Genomic DNA, 19,208 nt, shown 5'->3' on the forward strand with positions numbered 1-19,208 from the left:
CATATATACCACTGTTTTCTTAGGAGAGCATTTTGTTTCCTGGTGGTACATATTTTCAAACTGAGTCTTATTGCTCCCGGCATCCCCCCGCGACAGCATTTGGTGGCTTAGTGTCCAGGTTTCGGCTGGGATAGAATTAATTTTCTTCCTAGTAGCTGGTACAGTGCTGTGTTTTGGATTTAGGATGAGAATAATGTTGATAACACACTGATGTTTTAGTTGTTGCTAGGTAGTGCTTACACTAGTCAGGGCCTTTTCAGCTTCTCATGCCCAGCCAGCGAGGAGCTGGGAGGGGGCACAGCCAGGACAGCTGACCCAAACTGGCCAAAGGCATATTCCATACCATATGACGTCATGCTCAGTATATAAACCGGGGGGAGTTGGCCGGGGGGTGGTGACCGATGCTCGGGAACTGGCTGGGCATTGGTTGGTGGGTGGTGAGCAATTGCTTTGTGCATCACTTATTTTGTATATTCTTTTCTCATTGTTATTATTATTATTATTATTTTCCCTTCCTTTTCTGTCCTATTAAACTGTCTTTATCTCAACCAAAGAATTTTACTTCTTTTTCGATTCTCTCCCCCATCCCACTGGGGGTGGGGAGGGAGTGAGCGAACGGCTGTGTGGTGTTTAGCTGCCTGCCGGATTAAACCACAACAGCATCCCAGACTAACTTGTTCCCTGTCACTCCTGTTTCTCCAGTGTAACCCTGGGGTGCCATCATATTCATCATGTTCCATGATGATTTCAGAGGTCATCTGGAAGAATTAAGAAAACGTGAGGTCTTATAAATTGCCAAAAGAATCACCAGATCCACTTCCAAATGTGGATGTACTGAAAATATAAACAATCAAGAGTGAACACGCTGTAGGTCACTAGGAATTCAAAACTGTTCTAGATGTTGGCCGAAGGGCAAAACTCAGCTCTGACTCAGCTTTATACAGGGCAGATTTATTGCCAGGAACTAAATTCTAACCTTTTTTAAAAGTCAGTGGGAGTTCTGCCATTGACTTCAAGGGACCAGAACTTCAGCCAAGACAGGTAATGTACAAGCAAACACGCTGCACTCTTTGGTAGATTTATTGTTGTTGGTTTTAGTATTAGTATTAGTATTATTTCATTATTGGTATTACAGTAGCTCTTAGAGACCTGAAATATGACTAGAACATATGACTAAAATGATACATGATCAATGATTAAAACACTAGCATTAATGTGGCATAGTACTACATTTTAATTTCCCTTTACAAATATATATGTTTTGTTCTATATAGATGTGAGGAGAAGACGTGTTCATTTTGCTTTTTGCCAGTATTCAAATATTTCCCTTGTCATTAGGTAATGGTTTGTATGTGCATGGAAGCAATATGATGTCCTGGCTCAAATCTTGTGTTCATGCAGCACCAAATTCAAGCATTTCTTTCCTATGAGTAATAGAATTAAGTTTAATATGAAAAGAAAATGTGGTGTCCTTAAAATAGCACTTGCAAACTGCAAATTCTTGCTGCTCTGGATGCTGAAGACCTAGTAGTATGTTTACAAGGTAGCATTATAATTACAAGGTCAGTTTTGTTTTATGTAAAGTGATGACAGTGCTTGCAAGCACTGCAAACCCATCAACACTAACACACATCCAGTAGCTTCTATTTCTGGGAAAATAGCAGGAAATTTCTAAAAAGAGTTTCAAAGTAGACTAGATAGGCAATGTCCAGACTCAGGTAGATACCAGGGTGTCTGTGTTACAGTAATGCTCAGCAAAGCCTGAAAAGAGGTCCTCAACCTGCCAGAGTGCCATTGCTGGCATATTCAGGCTCCTTGGCAAGACTGGGTTTATGTGTGTGATGTGTTTGGCATTCCCTTGGTATCAAGAACATTACTGAAACATAAAAACCTTCTATTTAATGTCCTGAAGAAATAAAATTATACCAGAAGTGAGGTAAACTCCTAAATGGCCATAGCTACTTGGCTACAGACAGGAATAGGACCAGCCCTGGAGCTGAAGCTGGCCCAGCCTGTAGCTTGCCCCAGGGCAGTGGGGTCCCCAAGGGGCCCTGGGGAAGGTGGCTGCAGACAGTGTGGGCACAGCCCCGCAGCCATCTGCATCAGAGGGGCCAATGCCCAAGGCCTGGGGGGACTGTGAGCATCAGCCTGTTGAACTGCAACTGCACTGTTGTGCTGGAGCACAGAGGGAACAATTTCTCCCATCGATTATTATTTAATCTTTTCTACAATGAACAAATACAATCTACAGTGTAGTTGCATCACACTCTCCAAACATTTTTCTTAGAGCCCCAAAATAAGATGGTTTTTAGTGAAAGAAAACAAATCTGAGCAGTGAACCAAGTCTTCGTTAAATAGAGAAATATTTTCTAAGTAAGCTTCTTGAGGATTACTATCAACTTCGGCAAAAGCTGGACGGGTGATGTGCTAACGTCGTAGGAAAACTGCCTCGGCGGCCCCGGGGCAGTTCCCGCTGAGGCTGCAGCCACCCGAAGGGAAGGCGCTGCCCAGCTTCTCCCTGGGGCACACACCGGGAGGGTGCTTCGCCCCGGCGCTGACCCGCCTCCCATGGCGGGCGGTCGGCCGGCCGGGCGAGGCGCCGCCGCCGCTGGCGGGCTCGGGAGGGCGGCGAGGCTCGGGGAGTGGCAGCCGCTCGCGCTCCCTCCCTGTGGGGGCGGCGCGCTGTTGACGGCGTCAGCCCGCCGGGCCCAGGCGCCCCACCGGCCCCTCCAAGCGGCTCCCGGCGGGCGCCCCGGCGAGACGCGCCGCGGGGGAGCGCGTAGCGGCGCGGTGGGGCGGGCTCCCCCGCTGGATGGGAGCCCTTCTCCGCCGGGCACGGCCGCTCTCCCCCCCACGCCGGCTGCGGGAAAAAGGACGGCAGACCATGCCACCGGCGGGGCAGTTCCGCAGGGACTGACATGCTGCTGAAGGAGGGAAGGCGCCAGCCCCTCCGCCTCTCCCCGCGGTAGCGATGCTGCAAGGCGCTCCCCGGGCTCTCCCGCAGGTGCCAGGCTATCACCCACAGCAGCCGCGATCGCTGCCGTGACCAGCGCGGCCCGGGCGGGCCGAGGCGACGAGCGGCGCGGGCCTGCATCCTTCTTCGGGGAAGGCGCTGCCTGCGCCCGCGGGGCTCCGCGCGGCGGGCGGCTCCGCGCGGCGGATGCGTGTGCATGAGCTCTGCACCGAGCGGGCGCAGGAAGCGCCTCCGCTCCGCCGTCTCCATCTTCCAGGGCAGCAAGACCTCGCCGCACGGCCGCGACGGTGAACGCCGGGGCAGCGGCTCCGAGAGCACCTACCAGAACCAGAGAGCCCTGGATGACTGCAAGATGGTGAGTACTACAAAAGGGCTTGCCTTAATTTTTATATTTTCAAGTGTTCTCGTCGCTGGCGGCGGTGCCGCTCCTCCCGCCAGCTTGCCTATTCCCATCACGTGCAGTTGCACTATTTTTAAAACTGCAGTCCCCGTCGGGGGTGCTGCCCTGTAGCCTAACTCGTAGCGGTTCAAACACGGGAGAGGGGAGGGAAAAACGAGACCTGTGGGGAGCCGGCTGGGTGCTGCAGGACAGGTAGGGTAGGGACCAGAGCTGGGCGCCTGGCCCTGCAGGAGCAGGAGCCCTCGCCCCAGTACATGCTGCCTTCGAGGCGCTGTCAAGCAGCTGGAGTTGCATTCTGCTAGATCCGGCCAAATCTGTCCCCAGACTTGCACTCACTGCAGCCGAAATAGGTAAATAGTTCCCTCCACTGCATCAGTGCACTCTGTGCTTGCTGTGTTGTGTGCAGCAACCACATTCTTGCCCTAAAATCCTTCTAAGACAGGATTCAGAATTTCTGAAATTCTGTCCCTGACATACATGGTACCTGTTTCCAGTCTCCCTGGAGTAGCTGATTGCAATTGTAAAATCTCAGATCAAGCACCTGCATCCATGTTATTTTTGGACTGTCACATTATGGTATGACATTTTTCTCCATTCATGCTCAAAATGTTTGGATCCTGACACTTTCCTCCAAACCAGCACCATACACCCCGTATCTGGCTCCTTGGGCTACAGTCAGCTGGACATTGGGCCCCAAAATTGCTCCTCTCACCAATGACAGAAATGGAAAACAAATGAAGTTGCTGCTACTTTACTTGAAAAATCTGGATCTTTCTACAGCTCTGTCCAGTAGCACTGGAAATATATCATCTGCTACTTCTGTTCTGCTGGATTCTGGCAATTTTTTTCCTCTAATATTGCAAACTGTGCTGGCAGATACCCACTCTGATACTTCAAAATCGAGAGCAACTCCCAATGCACCAAGGAACAAAAGCTGCCACAGTAGCTCTATAAATATACCCAACAAGTGGATTCTACTGGGTCCTGCCTTTTTTCTCATTCCCGACAGCATAATTTGGTTAGTTAAACAGAAGTGCTAGCTTTGTTTCTTCACTGTTTATCTGGTAGAATTCACTGATTAGAAATAAAATATGATTTACAGATGGATTGTCAAGATGCAGTAAGATTCAGGAGATAAAACCAATGGTTTTTTTCTTTTTCTCTGTCTCGATGCTGCAACATCAGTATGGTTTTGTTTTCCTTGGCAATGCTGAAGTGGCTAAATGTGTCCTCTATTTAGACAGGGGATATCAGGTGAGAACTGGCAAAATGTGTTTGGCGCAACCAGTTACCAGTTGCAGGATGAGATGCTTTTCTCTTTTTCTTAATGCAGAATAATTACACTATAACACAACATAGTACAATTTTTTTTCTCCATTGCTTTTATGCATCCTCTTAAGCTACAGAATGAGAGAGTTGAAGCCAGGTTTAGCAGAGTACAAGTATTGTGCCTGGGACTTTGTTTGGTGTGTGCTTTTTTTTTTTTGTTTTAGGGGTGTTTTTTTGTAGATGTATCAGAATTCATTGGGATTGTTTTGTTGCTCCAGAAGCAAAGAAACCTATTTGCTACTCTTACAATGAAATTTAAGAAAGCATGGCCAAAACATGAGTCCCGATACTATTCTCAGTTATACAGAGTAATTACAGTGGGATGCATGAAGAGCCAGAATGTCGCAGAAGTGACTCATTTATTTTCTGAGTATGAGAATTTGAGGGCTTGACGTTAAAATTTGGTAGATCTGATAGAATCCAGGTGCCAGATCCAGGTTTTTAGCATGCTTGTATGTTGGCATATGTTGAACTCCTGGTGGTAATGATGGCTGCAGAATTATGAGCAGTTACTCTTGTCTGTTTTTATGTAGTTTGGAAATTGATGTCAAATTAGCAAAACAAAGATAAATAAATATTCTGTTCTATTGCTCCCTGCCTTCCACCCTCGCCACCATGTGGAGCAAATGGTGCTTGCTTTCAGAAGACAGCAAATGCTTTGTTTCCTTAAAATATAATCCCACATAGGTGATCAGTGGAACTAAACAATAATGATCTTTCCATCACTGTAAAAGTTACCCATTTATCCAATAGCATCCATGTGTATCTGCTGCATATTAGATTTCTGTGAAAAGGTTGAAGTGTTTATTTACTACTTTGGTTCCCCCCCTGCCCACATTGGAAAAAGTGCTTTCTGGAATCCTAACTGGAAAGTGCCTATCTGGTACATCTTCTCAGCCAATAGCTTCTGATCAGTTTTAAGTCTGAAAGTTGGGTTAGAGGCCAGTGACAGAACAGAAATCATTACAAAATAAATTAGCAAAATCTCCAGTGTAAAAGCAAATGCTACATTACAATCCCTAAATGTGCTGTTAATCAGGAAGCAGGAGGAGCAAAGGCAATAATTTCTGGAGATATTTTTGTCTTTTATGATAGCAAAAAATAACCTCATGCTACTAGTAAAACAGCTGGGTTTTTTTGTCTGCTTAATATTTAAGACTAATAACTCAAACACTTTCAGAGATTAAAAGCAGAAACACTACTTTCCTGCAAATGAACATTTATAGCTCACAGAAGAGGCAGCTGGCATGGAGGCCCTAGTCATTTACTAAATCTTGGGCACTTGATCCTGCATGCCATGAAATTGGGAGCAGCAGGAACAAGCCCTAGATTGGGCATGTTTTTTAAAAACTTGATTGTTTTTATCAGTGTAGTTAAATGTCTCATGTAAGTAAATCCTCTTTGTTTTTCAGCTTGTCCAGGAGTTCAATACCCAGGTGGCTCTATACCGGGAGCTGGTCATTTCGATTGGGGATGTCTCAGTCACCTGTCCATCTCTGCATGCGGAAATGCACAAAACTCGAACCCGAGGATGTGAGATGGCCTATCAGGCTCATCAAAAACTAGCAGCAATTTCTGGGTAGGAGTCTAATGTTTAATTAAAGCTGTACTCATATGCACATCTTTGCTAAATACTACATTGAGGAAACTTTCAGTGAAAGCATTAACTTGTGTTTCTGTTTTAGGCATAGAGATGTATGACCACAAATTCTACATGATGCTCATATCCTTATGATAGTGCAATTTTGGGTCAAATCCTGGTCCCCTTACCAAGACGGTATCTTACTGATTTCACTGGATGCTTTTATGTAAGATGAACAGGATTTTACTCTGTATCACTAGACAACTTAAAAAGATCAAGGGAGAAGCCTTGCCTTTCAAGGGTGAAATAGCAATAGCTTTCTGCCCAATCCTTCATTGGGTATACCTAATTGAACAGTTAGAGACAACTAATTCAGCTCAACTAGAGACTCAGCAAAATTAGAGGAAAAAATAATTAGGTGAAAATTACGTAAGGGGGGGAATACAAATACTATTGTGAAAACTTGTGTTTACATTCTACATGTTTTTAAATCTTTATTTGTGTTGAAATGAGGATTGAAGCTTTGCCAGCATATAATGTTTGAATTTATTCTTTGATGGACTTAGTGTATTACATTATATATATTCCTTTCCATGGTGACAGAATGTATCATCACATACTTGAGACTATGCCTCAGTACAAGATAAACCAGGATAAATAGCTGTATCTTATAAAACATGAATTCATGCTGCTTACACAAAGTCTAATTATTTGTGGGTTCTTCACAGTATGGTGACTGGGGCATTTGTATTAACACATGTACCTCCTGAGTTTTATCTCTCTGACCACACTTGTCAGAGCTTTCTGCACCTGCCTTATCCAACATAAACCATTGTGTGCCACTGGAAAAAAACTTTCTTTTTTTTGCAGCTCTGCCTAATCCCCATTGAAGTTCCTTCATCAGTTTAATGTATATGAGAAATCAGTCATAGGTTTAGTATATAAGAGAAGGCCACACTAAAAAACTAAACAGAAGAAAACACTTGTTGGTCATTTTAGTAGAACTGTTAACATTTTCAGATGTGATTTTGTGCAAAGACTCTTAAGTTGATATTACAGCCTCTGATTTGTTCCTCAAACAAAATACATGCTTTTAAGTTACTAAAGTCTGTGAGAATTAAAAAAAACCAAACCAACCACAAGATACAGTTCTTTTTAATCAGTGTACACTACCTCAATACTGTAGCACTGAAAATGTGGAAACAAACAAACAAACAGCAGTGAAATTGATCTTGTATACTTTCAGACTCAAAAGAGAGACTAATACAAACCAAAATAATACATCTGAATAGCAGAACCTAACTTGGATTTTTTTTTCCCATAAAGAAAGCCGTAGACACATGCTCATTTAGAAGTATGGAGTTTTTTTAAGTAATCATTTCACAGTTGGGAGTCTGTCATATACACAAAGATGTCCTGAAGGTTGTGCAGTTGCTGCGAGATTGACATTTAGCTAATCTAAAACTGTTTTAAATAACTATGATAATAATGTGATATCCATAACAACTGGTAGGTGTTAGAAACCCTCTGGAAATTACTTTAGTTTGACAGACATTTTACAGGATGTGCTTCACATCCTCACCCTCCCTACGGCTGAGGAAAGCCATGTGAGCCAACTTAACTTTTTTGATGTATCTGTGAGGAAAGATGGAAGATGAAGGTGCAGCAAGGCTTCAGTGTAGAAAACAAATAGAAGGAGAAGAGTAATAAATAGTCTCAGAGGTTCAGTCTTTAATTCAGCAGGAAGAACAATGTAGTGCATATGCCATAGGATCTGGAATGGGAACCTAATTTGGTAGGAAGAAAAAGTATCAGGAAGAAAAATATTTAGGGACAGGAATGTATTAAATCATCCCCAGTATTAAATAGTCAGGAGGGTAGTGTATTGCTCAGAAATCATTGGTAGTCAGCAGATGGGACAAAGGCTCATTTAGTTCACTGCTTTAGTTCAAAATGCACAGCACTGCACTGTGTGAACTCCTGGGTAACACAACCAATTCCATCTTCCAAAGCTTGTTAAAGAAAGCCTATTGCTTTCCCAGCCAGAGAGAATAATAACAATTAGCTAATTATGTTACTAGACTATAAAATTTCATTACATATCAGCATTCTATTAGTTAAGGTCATCAATAATATTCAGTTAGTCTCTAAGTGACCTGAGCTGTTGCAGGGCACTCTGAGTTTCCTTCAAGAAGTTGGCATCGCTGTCTCAGACAACATTAAGTTCATTAATCTTGTTTGTGCTGATGTCTTCCTTGGAAAATTAGCAGACAGCTTCATTTTATGCTTCCTGTTTGAATACATCAGGATTTGAGACTCTTAAATGCACTTCTGATTCAGGCAGCTAGAAGAGGCACCTATTTCCCTTCTTAATTCACCTGTTCTACCAGACTAGGGAAGGTAACAAAGAGGAAAGGTGCAAAGACTCAGAAGGAAAGAAACAGGAGCAGATCCACTAGTGCTGAGAAAGGCAGCTCTGGAAGAAAATTTGGGAACTGTGGGAAGGGAAAGAAATGCTGAGGTGGAGATAATACATTGGGAACTGAACAGGACAGAAGAAGTTATGAGGAGGAAAAAACTTTGATTATGGGCATATCAGTTCTGGAATATTAGATGGACATCAGAGTAGGACAGTGGTGTAATATGAATGAGAAGACTGCAGTTGTAGCTGTAGAAAAAGTATACACTGATAAGCCATCAAAAGGAAATTCAGCTAGGGAAATGGAGGGAGTGAAAGCCACACTTACATTTTAAAAACTGAGAGAAAGAAAAACAAAGGAGATGATGACAAAGATAAGGAAGTAGCAAGGAAACATAAAACCTTACAAAGTCTGTACTGGATTAGACCATATCACCCCAGCTAGCCCAAATCTGACAGCTGCCAGTAGCAGAGATTTTGTAAAAAAGCATATAAAAAACAGGCTGTGCATAGAACGATGCCTTCCCTAGTATACTTGCCACTTCCCAGCAATCAGTAGTTTAGGGGTTTCCTGAGCCAAAGGCTGCACCTGAACAATTTGTATCTGACAAATATGAGCTCTCACAAAAGATTTCAGGATTTCTCTAAATATGAAGGTCTTTTACTCAGAAAATGCTGAGGATGAATGACATCTTTACACTGTGGTGTGTTTAAAAATGTCACAAATCAATTAAAAAAAAAGATTAAGTTTATTGAGAAGAGAAACTTCAGATTCCATCTCTAACCTAATAGGGCCTCATAGCTATTACACCCTCAACTTGCTCTCTTACGTATTTTTCTTGTAGAAATAGGTGAAGTTTTAACAAAGAGCAGATGCATGCCTGAGATTTCCTGGCTTTCCTGATATTCCTGGATTTTCCTGATATTTCCTGGATTTCCTGATATTCCCTGGCTTTCAGGGAATAAAGATTAGAAATAAAAACATTTTAAATTGAAATATTCTAGTTCTAGCTGATGATCTTTTAGGAATGCAAGTCAAAATAAACTCTTCTTTCAGTGTTGGTATTCTCAGGACTTCAGGTCAATTCCTGCTCAACACACTCATACTATAAATTCTTAGTGATTTTTAATGAGACTGTCTTCTGAAGAAAGTGAGCAAGGTTTGGTTCTTTCATTACATTTTCAGCTGTATTCATTTATCAGAAATTAAATGTCTCAAATTACATTGTGCACCCTTGCAGTATCAGAAGTCATGGTCAAAACTGGAGAAAATAAAGCAGCGAGAAAATAAAGCAGCAAGAAAATGCGTCAGCATGATTTTTTTCCAAAGGAAAAGAAAGGAAAAATACTTGGAACAACAGGAAGATGAAAAGAAAATGTGCAAATCTCTGTTTTGAAAGGGGATCTGCTTTATAGAATCATAGAATAGTTTGGGTTGGAAGGGACCTTTAAAGGTCATCTAGTCCAACCCCCCTGCCGTGGGCAGGGACATCTTCAACTAGATCAGGTTGCTCAGAGCCCTGTCCAACCTGACCTTGAATGTTTCCAGGGATGGGGCATCCACCACCTCTCTGGGCAACCTGTTCCAGTGTTTCACCACCCTCAGCGTAAAAAATGTCTTCCTTATATTTAGTCTAAAGCTACCCCCCTTTAGTTTAAAGCCATTCCCCCTTGTCCTGTCGCAACAGGCCCTGCTAAAAAGTTTGCCGCCATCTTCTTCATAAGCCCCCTTTAAGTACTGATAGGCTGCAATAAGGTCTCCCCAAAGCCTTCTCTTCTCTAGGCTGAACTACCACAACTCTCTCAGCCTTTCTTCATAGGAGAGGTGTTCCATCCCCCTGATCATTTTCGTGGCCCTCTTCTGGACCCGCTCCAACAGGTCCGTGTCTTTCTTATGCTGAGGGCTCCAGAGCTGGACACAGTACTCCAGGTGGGGTCTCACCAGAGCAGAGTAGAGGGGCAGAATCCCCTCCCTCGACCTGCTGGCCGCGCTTCTTTTGATGCAGCCCAGGATATGATTGGCCTTCTGGGCTGCGAGCGCACATTGCTGGCTCATGTCCAGCTTTTCATCCACCAGTACCCCCAAGTCCTTGTCCGCAGGGCTGCTCTCAATCCCTTCATCCCCCAGCCTGTATTGATACCGGGGGTTGCCCCGACCCAGGTGCAGGACCTTGCACTTGGCCTTGTTAAACCTCATGAGGTTCACACAGGCCCACTTCTCGAGCTTGTCCAGGTCCCTCTGGATGGCATGCCGTCCCTCTGGCGTGTCAACCGCACCACTCAGCTTGGTGTCATCTGCAAACTTGCTGAGGGTGCACTCGATCCTGCTGTCTATGGCATTGATGAAGATATTAAACAGTACCGGTCCCAATACGGACCCCTGTGGGACGCCACTCGTCACCAACCTCCATCTGGACATTGAGCCGTTGACCACTACCCTCTGGATGCGACCATCTAACCAATTCCTCACCCACCGGACAGTCCACCCATCAAATCCATATCTCTCCAGTTTAGAGAGAAGGATGTTGTGGGGGACCGTGTCAAAGGCCTTACAGAGGTCCAGATAGATGACATCTGTAGCCCTTCCCGTGTCCACTGATGTAGTCACTCCATCATAGAAGGCCACTAGGTTAGTCAGGCAGGACTTGCCCTTGGTGAAGCCATGCTGGCTGTCTCGAATCACCTCCCTGTCCTCCATGTGCCTTCGCATAGCTTCCAGGAGGATCTGTTCCATGATCTTCCCAGGCACAGAGGTGAGGCTGACTGGCCTGTAGTTCCCCGGGTCTTCCTTTTTTCCCCTTTTTAAAAATGGGGGTTATGTTTCCCCTTTTCCAGTCAGTGGGAACTTCTCCGGACTGCCACGACTTCTCAAATACGATGGATAGTGGCTTAGCAACTTCATCCGCCGGTTCCTTCAGGACCCGCGGATGCGTCTCATCGCGTCCCATGGACTTGTGCACCTTCAGGTGCCTTAGATGGTCTCCAACCTGATGTTCTCCCACAGTGGGCGGCTCTTCATTCTCCCAGTCCCCTCCTTTGCCTTCTGCGGCTTGGGCGGTGAGGCTCGTGCACTTGCCGGTGAAGACCGAGGCAAAAAAGTCATTGAGTACCTCCGCCTTCTCCGTGTCCCGGGTAATCAGGTCTCCTGTTTCGTTCCGGAGAGGGCCCACATTTTCCCTCGTCTTCCTTTTATCCCCGACGTACCTATAGAATCTTTTCTTGTTGCCCTTGACGTCCCTGGCCAGATTTAATTCTATCAGGGCTTTAGCTTTCCTAACTAGATCCCTGGATGCTCGGACAATTTCTCTGTATTCCTGCCAGGCTACCTGTCCTTGCTTCCACCCTCTGTAGGCTTCCTTTTTGTGTTTGAGTTTGTCCAGGAGCTCCTTGTTCATCCATGCCGGCCTCCTGGCGTTTTTGCCTGACTTCCTCTTTGTTGGGATGCATCGCTCCTGAGCTTGAAGGAGGTGATCCTTGACTATTACCCAGCTTTCTTGGGCCCCTCTTCCCTCCAGGGCTTTGTCCCATGGCACTCTACCAAGCAGATCCCTGAAGAGGCCAAAGTCTGCTCTCCTGAAGTCCAGGGTAGTGAGCTTGCTGTGCACCCTCCTCGGTGCCCTAAGGATCTTGATCTCCACCATTTCGTGGTCACTGCAGCCCAGGCTGCCCTTGAGCTTCACATTCCCCACCAGCCCCTCCTTGTTGGTGAGAACAAGGTCCAGCATAGCACCTCTCCTCATTGGCTCCTCTACCACTTGGAGAAGGAAGTTATCATCAACGCATTCCAGGAACCTCCCGGATTGCTTATGCCCTGCCGTGTTGTCCCTCCAACAGATGTCGGGGTGGTTGAAAGTCCCCCATGAGGACCAGGGCTTGTGAGCGTGAGGCTGCTCCTATCTGTCTATAGAGGGCCTCATCCGCTTGGTCTTCCTGGTCAGGTGGCCTGTAGCAGACCCCCACCGTAATGTCACCTGTCCCTGACTTCCCTTTAATCCTGACCCACAAGCTCTCGGTCGGCTCCTCATCCATCCCCAGGCAGAGCTCCATGCACTCCAGCTGGTCATTGACAAAGAGGGTGACACCCCCTCCTCGTCTCCCCTGCCTGTCCTTCCTAAAGAGCCTGTATTCCTCCATCCCAACACTCCAGTCATAGGAGCCATCCCACCACGTCTCCGTGATGCCAATAAGGTCGTAGCCCTGCAGGCGTGCGCACGTCTCTAACGCCTCTTGTTTATTCCCCATGCTACGTGCGTTTGCATAGAGGCATTTAAGTTGGGTGCCCGATGAAGCTGTCTTACTGGCTGGAGTTCCTCTGTGCTGCTCTTCAGGCGCTCTCCTGCTGACCTGTGTTCCTTCTCCAGGCTCTGGGCATCTATTGCTGGCCCTGGCATCAAACTGGTAGGAGTGGGATGGATTGAGGCTCCCCTCCCCCGGCATCTCTAGTTTAAAGCCCTCTTCACCAGCTTGGCAAGCTTATGACCAAAGATGCTCTTCCCCTCCTCTGACAGATGGACCCTGTCAGTCCCCAGTAGACCAGGTTTCTCAAAGCGAGTCCCATGGTCTAAGTAGCCGAACCCCTGGCTGCAGCACCAGTCCCGTAACCATTTGTTGACTCACCAGATTCGACTGGCCCTTTCAAACCCCTTCCCTTTGAGCGGCAGGATTGATGAAAAAACTACCTGCGCTCCCGAGTCCCTTACTGCTGCTCCCAGGGCTCTGTAGTCCTTCTTGATAGTCCTCAGACTGCTCCTGGCTGTGTCACTGGTGCCCACGTGAAACAGCAGCAGCGGATAACAGTCAGGGGACTGTACGAGGCTTGGTAGCCTCTCGGTGACATCCCTGATGCAAGCCCCCGGTAAGCAGCACACCGCTCTAGAGAGTGCATCTGGTCGGCAAATGGGTGCCTCCGTACCTCTCAGAAGAGAGTCGCCTACTACTATCACCTGTTGCCTTTTCTTAGTGGCACTGGTTGTTATACGGGGGGCAGATCAGGCTGCATTACTCAGCTCCAGTGCTTCTGGTGTGACAGGACTTTCCTCTTTGGCCTGCAGAGCAGTGAAGTGGTTCTGCAAGGGCACCTCAGGCTTTGGGGGAAGTCTCTTCCTCCTGCTGGTCCTTGCCTTTGCAACCATCCATTCTTCTGCATTATTGCCCCCCCCGCTCCCTTCTGCGTGTTCCGGTGGGGGAGTTTTTGGCTGTTTGGCCATGGGCTGCGGGTCTGCTGCAGACTGCGCTTGGAACCAGCTATCTAGCTCCTTCTCCGCCTCCCTGATGTTACGCAGTCTTCTCACCGCCTCCTGCAGCTCAGCCACCTGCTGCAGGAGGTCCTTGACCTGGGCACACCTTTTGCAGGCAAGTCTGCTGCCTGTCCCTGCCCCAGGAGAGAGGTCTAGGCACTTCCTGAGGTCTGCACTGCAGCCTCTTCCTTCAGCAGTTCCGTCTGCGTGGAGGCATTGGCCACCGCTGGGGTAGATGGTGCAGACCCCCCAGCTGGAGCCGTGTCCTTTACCCTCGGACGAGTGCCCACCATTCTGCCTTGAGGGTCGGGTAGGATGAGTGCCCTCATAATTTATGGGATGATAAAGACTCTGGTGATATTTTAGAAGTCATCAAATAGAGAGACAGCTTTATAGGTGAAGTACACTATGTTTGGGATGTAAACAGAAAGATAACTCAGAACTATATTTTAAGATACAGGTCTGCACAACTGTGTACACACTTTTGTAAATGTCCCTTTCATATTCTCAAGCACTTGATATGCTTACATAATGCAAGTACTTCTGTGTGCACTTGGCACAATGAAACCAGAACTGGCAGTGTCTCTGTGCCAGTCTGATATATATGTTGACGGTGGCTTTTTTTGCATGAAATGAAACTGTGTGAGGAGCCCAGGGGTGCATGGCAATGTACATCTGTGTGAACCTAGCTTTGAAAGCAGTTGTCCTCTGTTGTTCAGACTGGTGTTGCAAAGTCCTGAATCTAGGGAGGAATAAACCCATACACCAGTACAGGCTGGGGGCCAACCACCTGGAAAGTAGCTTTGCAGAAAAGAACCTGGGGGTTCTGGTGAACACCAAGCTGAACATGAGCCAGCACTGTGCCCTTGTGGCAAAGAGGGCCAACAGCCTCCTATGCTACATTAGGCAGTGTTGCTAGCAGGTCGAGAGAGTTGATCCTGCCCCTCTACTCAGCACTGTTGAAGCCATATCTGGAGTACTGTGTCCAGTTCTGGGCTCCCTAGTAGAAAAGAGAAAGGGACATACTGGAGCAGGTCTAGTCAATGGCCATGAAGATGATTAAGAGCACGCAGCATCTGACATACAAGGAGAGGCTGACAGACTTGGGATTGTTTAGCTTGGAGAAGAGAAGGCTTGGAAGGGGGATCTTATCAATGTGTATAAATACCTGATGGGATAGCATAAAGAAGACACAGCCAGACTCTTCTCAGTGGTATCCAGTGATAGGACAACAGGCAGTGGGCACAAATTGAAATACAGGAAATTTGATTTAAACATTTTTAAAACCCTTTTTTACTGCGAGGTTGGTAGAATATTGGAACAGGTGCCCAGAGAGGTTGTGGAGTCTCCATCCTTGGAGATACTCAGAACTCAACTGGACACGGTCCTTAGTGACCTGCTCCAGTTGACACTGCTTTGAGCAGGGGGGTTAGACTAGATCAGCTCTAGATGTTCCTTCTGGCCTGTGACAAAAGTAACTGTAAATCTTCTCATCGGGAAAATTCCAAGATAAAGTTTCCTTATTTTACATTGGAGTGCATCTGTTACTTTTATAATACAGTTGTTACATGCAACTTCCCCTGAGTTCAAGAAAAGTTAAGGAAGTAGACCTTAACATCCTGATTGCATTCCCTTCTTTGTTGCAGTGCACAGAAATGTTACCATAGTGTTGCTTTAAGTATGTAGTTTTAGTTAATTTCTACTTTTGTTTTCCTTTGCAATCTACAGTAGATTTCTGATGTTTTCATTAAGCAATAGCAATAGAGGGTAATTTCTCAGACCTAATTAATATTAGATCAGTTCCTAAGGTCGTTTTAAAACACACTATTGACACCCAGTTGTGGCCAAATTTTTATTAAAATGTCTAAATTTTCCCCAAATTATGACACTTTAAAATGATTATCTGCTTTCTAAAGCACACAAGCAAACAAAAAAGACTGCTCCAAAATATTTTACAAATTAAGAGAAAAGGAGACTTCAGGCTTATAACATGATGAAAGCTGCATTAAGACAGACATAATCGAAACCATTTTAACTGTTTAACTTAAGATGTTAAATAAAGCACTGCTGGCAGGCAGTATAGCTGAGCAGAAATAAAACATAGCAACACTTAGCTCAACAGGGAAGAATTTTTATAATCGTGAATCAAAAACAAGGTAATGACAGCAGATAGAGCAACAAACTAGAGCTCTGCCTAAGCTAGATACCAATCATGCAGCATGTATGGAGATTGCCCTCCCTAGATGTCTTTGCAGTCACTGCTATTGTACTCTAACCATGTGTGCCAGAGGTGGGGAGAGTGATGTTAATGTTGATCCTTGGAGTTCTGAATTACAGGCACTGCCCCTGTATCCTACCTCAGTTACAGTTAGCATTGTTTCAACAGCCAGATGAAAAGTTAAGAATAAGGTAAGTGCTTCACAGAGGTTGCACCATGATAACCAGAATGTGGCCTGTTGACAGTATAATTAAATATTAAAAATAATGTGATGACATGTAAGAAAACAAAGCAAGCAGTCAATATTCACTGCAAGAATCAATACTGTTACACATGGCATACCAATGGCATAATGCTCCCTGAATTCATATGGGTTTTTTTTGCCAAAATATTGCAGATATTTAAAACATGAAGAACTTAAAAATCTGACCTTAAAAATCCTATTAAGTACAAAATGTTGAGATTCTGCACTTCTGAAAACTGTGGGAAATGTAAAACTTCCCATTTGCACTCACAGGCGTATACTACAAATCATCTCAGTAAGTTGTTCCAATCTGGCAGGCCAGATCCCACAATTCTTACAATCAAGGCTTACCTGCAAGTTACCTTACTCAGCAAGTTGTCCTGACAACTTGACTGGGACTGTCCAAAATGAGAAAAGTCAGCAAGATCTTTTTCTCCCTCCAAAGAAGAGCTTTCAGGATCTGGAGCAAGTTCATTACTGAGCATTCTTATCATATAAAGTCTCATTTTCCCTCAACCTTTACATTCAGCTTCTGTAAACATTTACTGTAACTTTCCTAAATGCTTACAATTTTCTTGTGATATTGAGCATATCAGATTCTAGGGGCAAATTCTGACTGTGTTTTTTCCACTTTGTTTGGAATATCTTCACTGATTTCTTAGTCATGAAGTGACTCCAGACTTACTACTGTATATCAGAGACTGCACCTGTTCCAGTGACTCAAATCCCATTTTTGACTAATGGGAGTTGGTCTACATGGGAATGTTTTGGGAAGTAAGCTCAGATACAGATATTTTGTGAACATACTCTTTATGGACAAACTAGTGCATGATAAATATACCATAGCTTACTCCTTTCTCAAGAGGATAAGACGCACATACATTGCTCTCACTAGTTTCCTTTGCACAAAATTCTCTAATTATACAAGCTAAAATGATGGAAAGGGACATTGAAAAGCTAAGACCATTTTCTGTGGAACTGAGTTAAGGTGGGTTCTGTTGTTGAGAATAAAATCTATTTACTCAATTTAAGTTGCAAGTAGAAAAAGAAATCATTTAAGACAGATGCCTCAAGTTCTAATAGGTGAATTCAGAAAGCAAATACTGGAGGAGAAAACAAGGTTACTTACTAAAACTAGAGTTCTCAAAATAGCTAACCTCCACAGACTCACTTTTGCTTTGTACCTTTGTCTTTGGAACTGTGCTCTAATAGGCAGTTGGGACTTAAAGATACAAGGTATTAATATTTCCCTTTATACATTTGTCTTTCATAACTGGGGACCAGATTTAGTAAAGGGCAAACCTACCTAAAACTGAATTTAGCATTTACTTCTCTATGTCCAAAACAGCAATTCTGAAAAGCCTGAAAGTTCTACATCTGCAGTGATACAGTGTAACTTAGTTTTGACAAAGTGGAAGAGCTTAACAGTAAACCTAATCAGCAGGCAGAAGTGAGGCATTCTTGCTTGTCCAAGCTCTGACGAGCTTGATCCCATAGGTGCTGTCAGAGCATCCTCAGAGCCTAACACACTGACAATTTTGGACTCCTCACAAAACACAGTGGCACCTGCCACTTTCTTTTAAACCAAAGCTGAAGGTGAGTCAACTTAATTTCTAGAGCACTTGCACCTACCTCCCATAAAAATGCCCTGACTTCCAGACTACAGTTGCGGGGAAGTGGGAGATAAAAGCAAGACGGACATCATCTTTGTCAGTCACTTATTTGCCCCTTTCTTCCATCTCACATTCAACCAGCACATTCACAGCACCTCCCAGTGCAGCACTGCCACTGCCGAGACACTCAAGGACTGCACATGCTGGGTAAGCCAGGCAGGTAAGCCTGCCTCTTATGTGAAGGGTCCTCTAACAGAAGAGAAGCTGTGTCCCAGCCCAGCAGCCAGGGACTCTGCCCCATGCTCAAGGATCACCACAATTAGGCATATTCTCCCTGGCAGAAATAGAGCACTGTAGCTTTTCCTCTGTGATGTAGGGAAGGAGGGGGCACATTGCCATCATCTGACCCAGTGGGCAGAGTATTGTGCACAAGGGAGCAAAATGGTGTAGAGGTCTGCAGTCTATTTGTGTTTCAAGCAGTGCCAGTGCGGGTAAACATTGAAGACTGTCAAGGAACTTCCTTGGTGGTAAGGAGAACTTGTATTCTAGTCCTTGCTCCCATGATTTTTTCTGTGTTTTAAGCAGATAAAACACATAAAGATGCAGGGGAGCAGAGATCCAGAACTCACATGAATGCTGAGTATTTTTCAGCATTCTTCATCTTTAGCCTGGTGAAGTGTAAATTAATCTACACAGTACCTTGGTCTAGGATTGGAGTAGGCTGCAGGTTTAGGGTGGTTTGGCTTCCATTTTGACATGCCTTCTGCATTCAGCACTCCATTCTGGGTCCCAAACTCCAGCCTGGAAGAGGATACCAAAAAGTAAGGTGCTACTGTATTTTAAGCCCTCCACTGGAATACTCTTCTCTGCTATGCATGAGCAGCATTCCACTACGGTTAGATTCCAGGGGGTTTGTTTCTCTAAATCTAACTTGGGAATAGTGGAGTATTCTGGCCATAGGTGAGCCTATGTATCTGTAGCAATGGTTGAAATAACCACTCTGTTTTACACTCCCGTTTTGAGCTATACAAACCTTTTACATCACAAAATTGAAGTTAAGGAAAACAACATAGGTAGCCAGAGAGATTTGGGGACTGAATTAGTTTGGCAGGGTCCCTTTAGAAGTGCTGCAGCATCAGAGCTGACGTTCAGACAATTCAATGTTTCTGCAAGCATTCTCTAACTTCATGCC

The 19,208-nt window shown here is 45.0% G+C and overlaps 1 protein-coding gene across 3 annotated transcripts in view; it reads left to right on the forward strand.

The window, feature by feature from the left end:
* The first annotated feature begins 3,154 nt into the window (after nt 1-3,154).
* Nucleotides 3,155-19,208, forward strand: part of LOC143171908 (regulator of G-protein signaling 7-binding protein-like) — a 67,840-nt gene continuing 51,786 nt past the window's right edge. For all 3 annotated transcript variants that reach the window (XM_076361087.1, XM_076361086.1, XM_076361088.1), the window contains exons 1-2: nt 3,155-3,329; nt 6,116-6,282. In XM_076361087.1, coding sequence (XP_076217202.1) covers nt 3,171-3,329; nt 6,116-6,282 — 326 coding nt within the window. In that variant the 5' untranslated portion in view covers nt 3,155-3,170. The remainder of the gene's footprint in view (nt 3,330-6,115; nt 6,283-19,208) is intronic.

The sequence above is a fragment of the Aptenodytes patagonicus genome, chromosome W, assembly GCF_965638725.1.
Source record: "Aptenodytes patagonicus chromosome W, bAptPat1.pri.cur, whole genome shotgun sequence".
NCBI classification, from domain to species: Eukaryota; Metazoa; Chordata; class Aves; order Sphenisciformes; family Spheniscidae; genus Aptenodytes; species Aptenodytes patagonicus.